At 71.1% G+C, this 418-nt stretch overlaps 1 protein-coding gene across 1 annotated transcript in view; it reads right to left on the bottom strand.

The window, feature by feature from the left end:
* The window catches only part of CCDC50 (coiled-coil domain containing 50), a 40978-nt gene extending 40771 nt beyond the window's left edge, over positions 1 to 207 (bottom strand). The window contains exon 1 of the mRNA XM_010573077.1: positions 127 to 207. Coding sequence (XP_010571379.1) covers positions 127 to 175 — 49 coding nt within the window. The 5' untranslated portion in view covers positions 176 to 207. The remainder of the gene's footprint in view (positions 1 to 126) is intronic.
* Positions 208 to 418: the final 211 nt, after the last annotated feature.

Here is a 418-nt window from a genome sequence, read left to right as displayed (position 1 = left end):
CCCGGCTGCCCCCGCCAAAGAAAAAAAAAAAAAAAAAAAAAAAAAGCTTCTCTCCTTTCTTCCCCCAATTCCCCCCAAACCGCACCGTCCCATCCAGCTCCAGGCCCCCCCAGGGTGACCCCCTACCTTCTTTGACTCCGGGCAGCTTGGAGTGGTCGATGCCGATCCCGGCCATGGTGAGGGTACGCTCGGCGGCCGGGGCCGGGCCCTCGCCCCCCCCCCCCGCCCCGGGTGAGGGCAGAGCCGCGGCGGCGCCGCCCGCGCCCCGCGCTACAAAGTTGCCAGCGGATGGAGACGGACGGTGCGCCCGGCCGTACGGCGCGGGAGAGGGGACAGAAAGCGCCGGGGCGGGGCTGCCGCTCGCCGCCCCCCGCCCCCCGGGCGCTGGGGGGTCGGGCGGGGGACGGACGGGTTTTTT

Source organism: Haliaeetus leucocephalus, unplaced genomic scaffold, assembly GCF_000737465.1.
Source record: "Haliaeetus leucocephalus isolate CR32 unplaced genomic scaffold, Haliaeetus_leucocephalus-4.0 Scaffold362, whole genome shotgun sequence".
In the NCBI taxonomy this organism is placed as follows: domain Eukaryota; kingdom Metazoa; phylum Chordata; class Aves; order Accipitriformes; family Accipitridae; genus Haliaeetus; species Haliaeetus leucocephalus.
The sequence above is the reverse complement of the archived record's forward strand: the minus strand, read 5'-3'. Positions and strand labels throughout refer to the sequence as shown.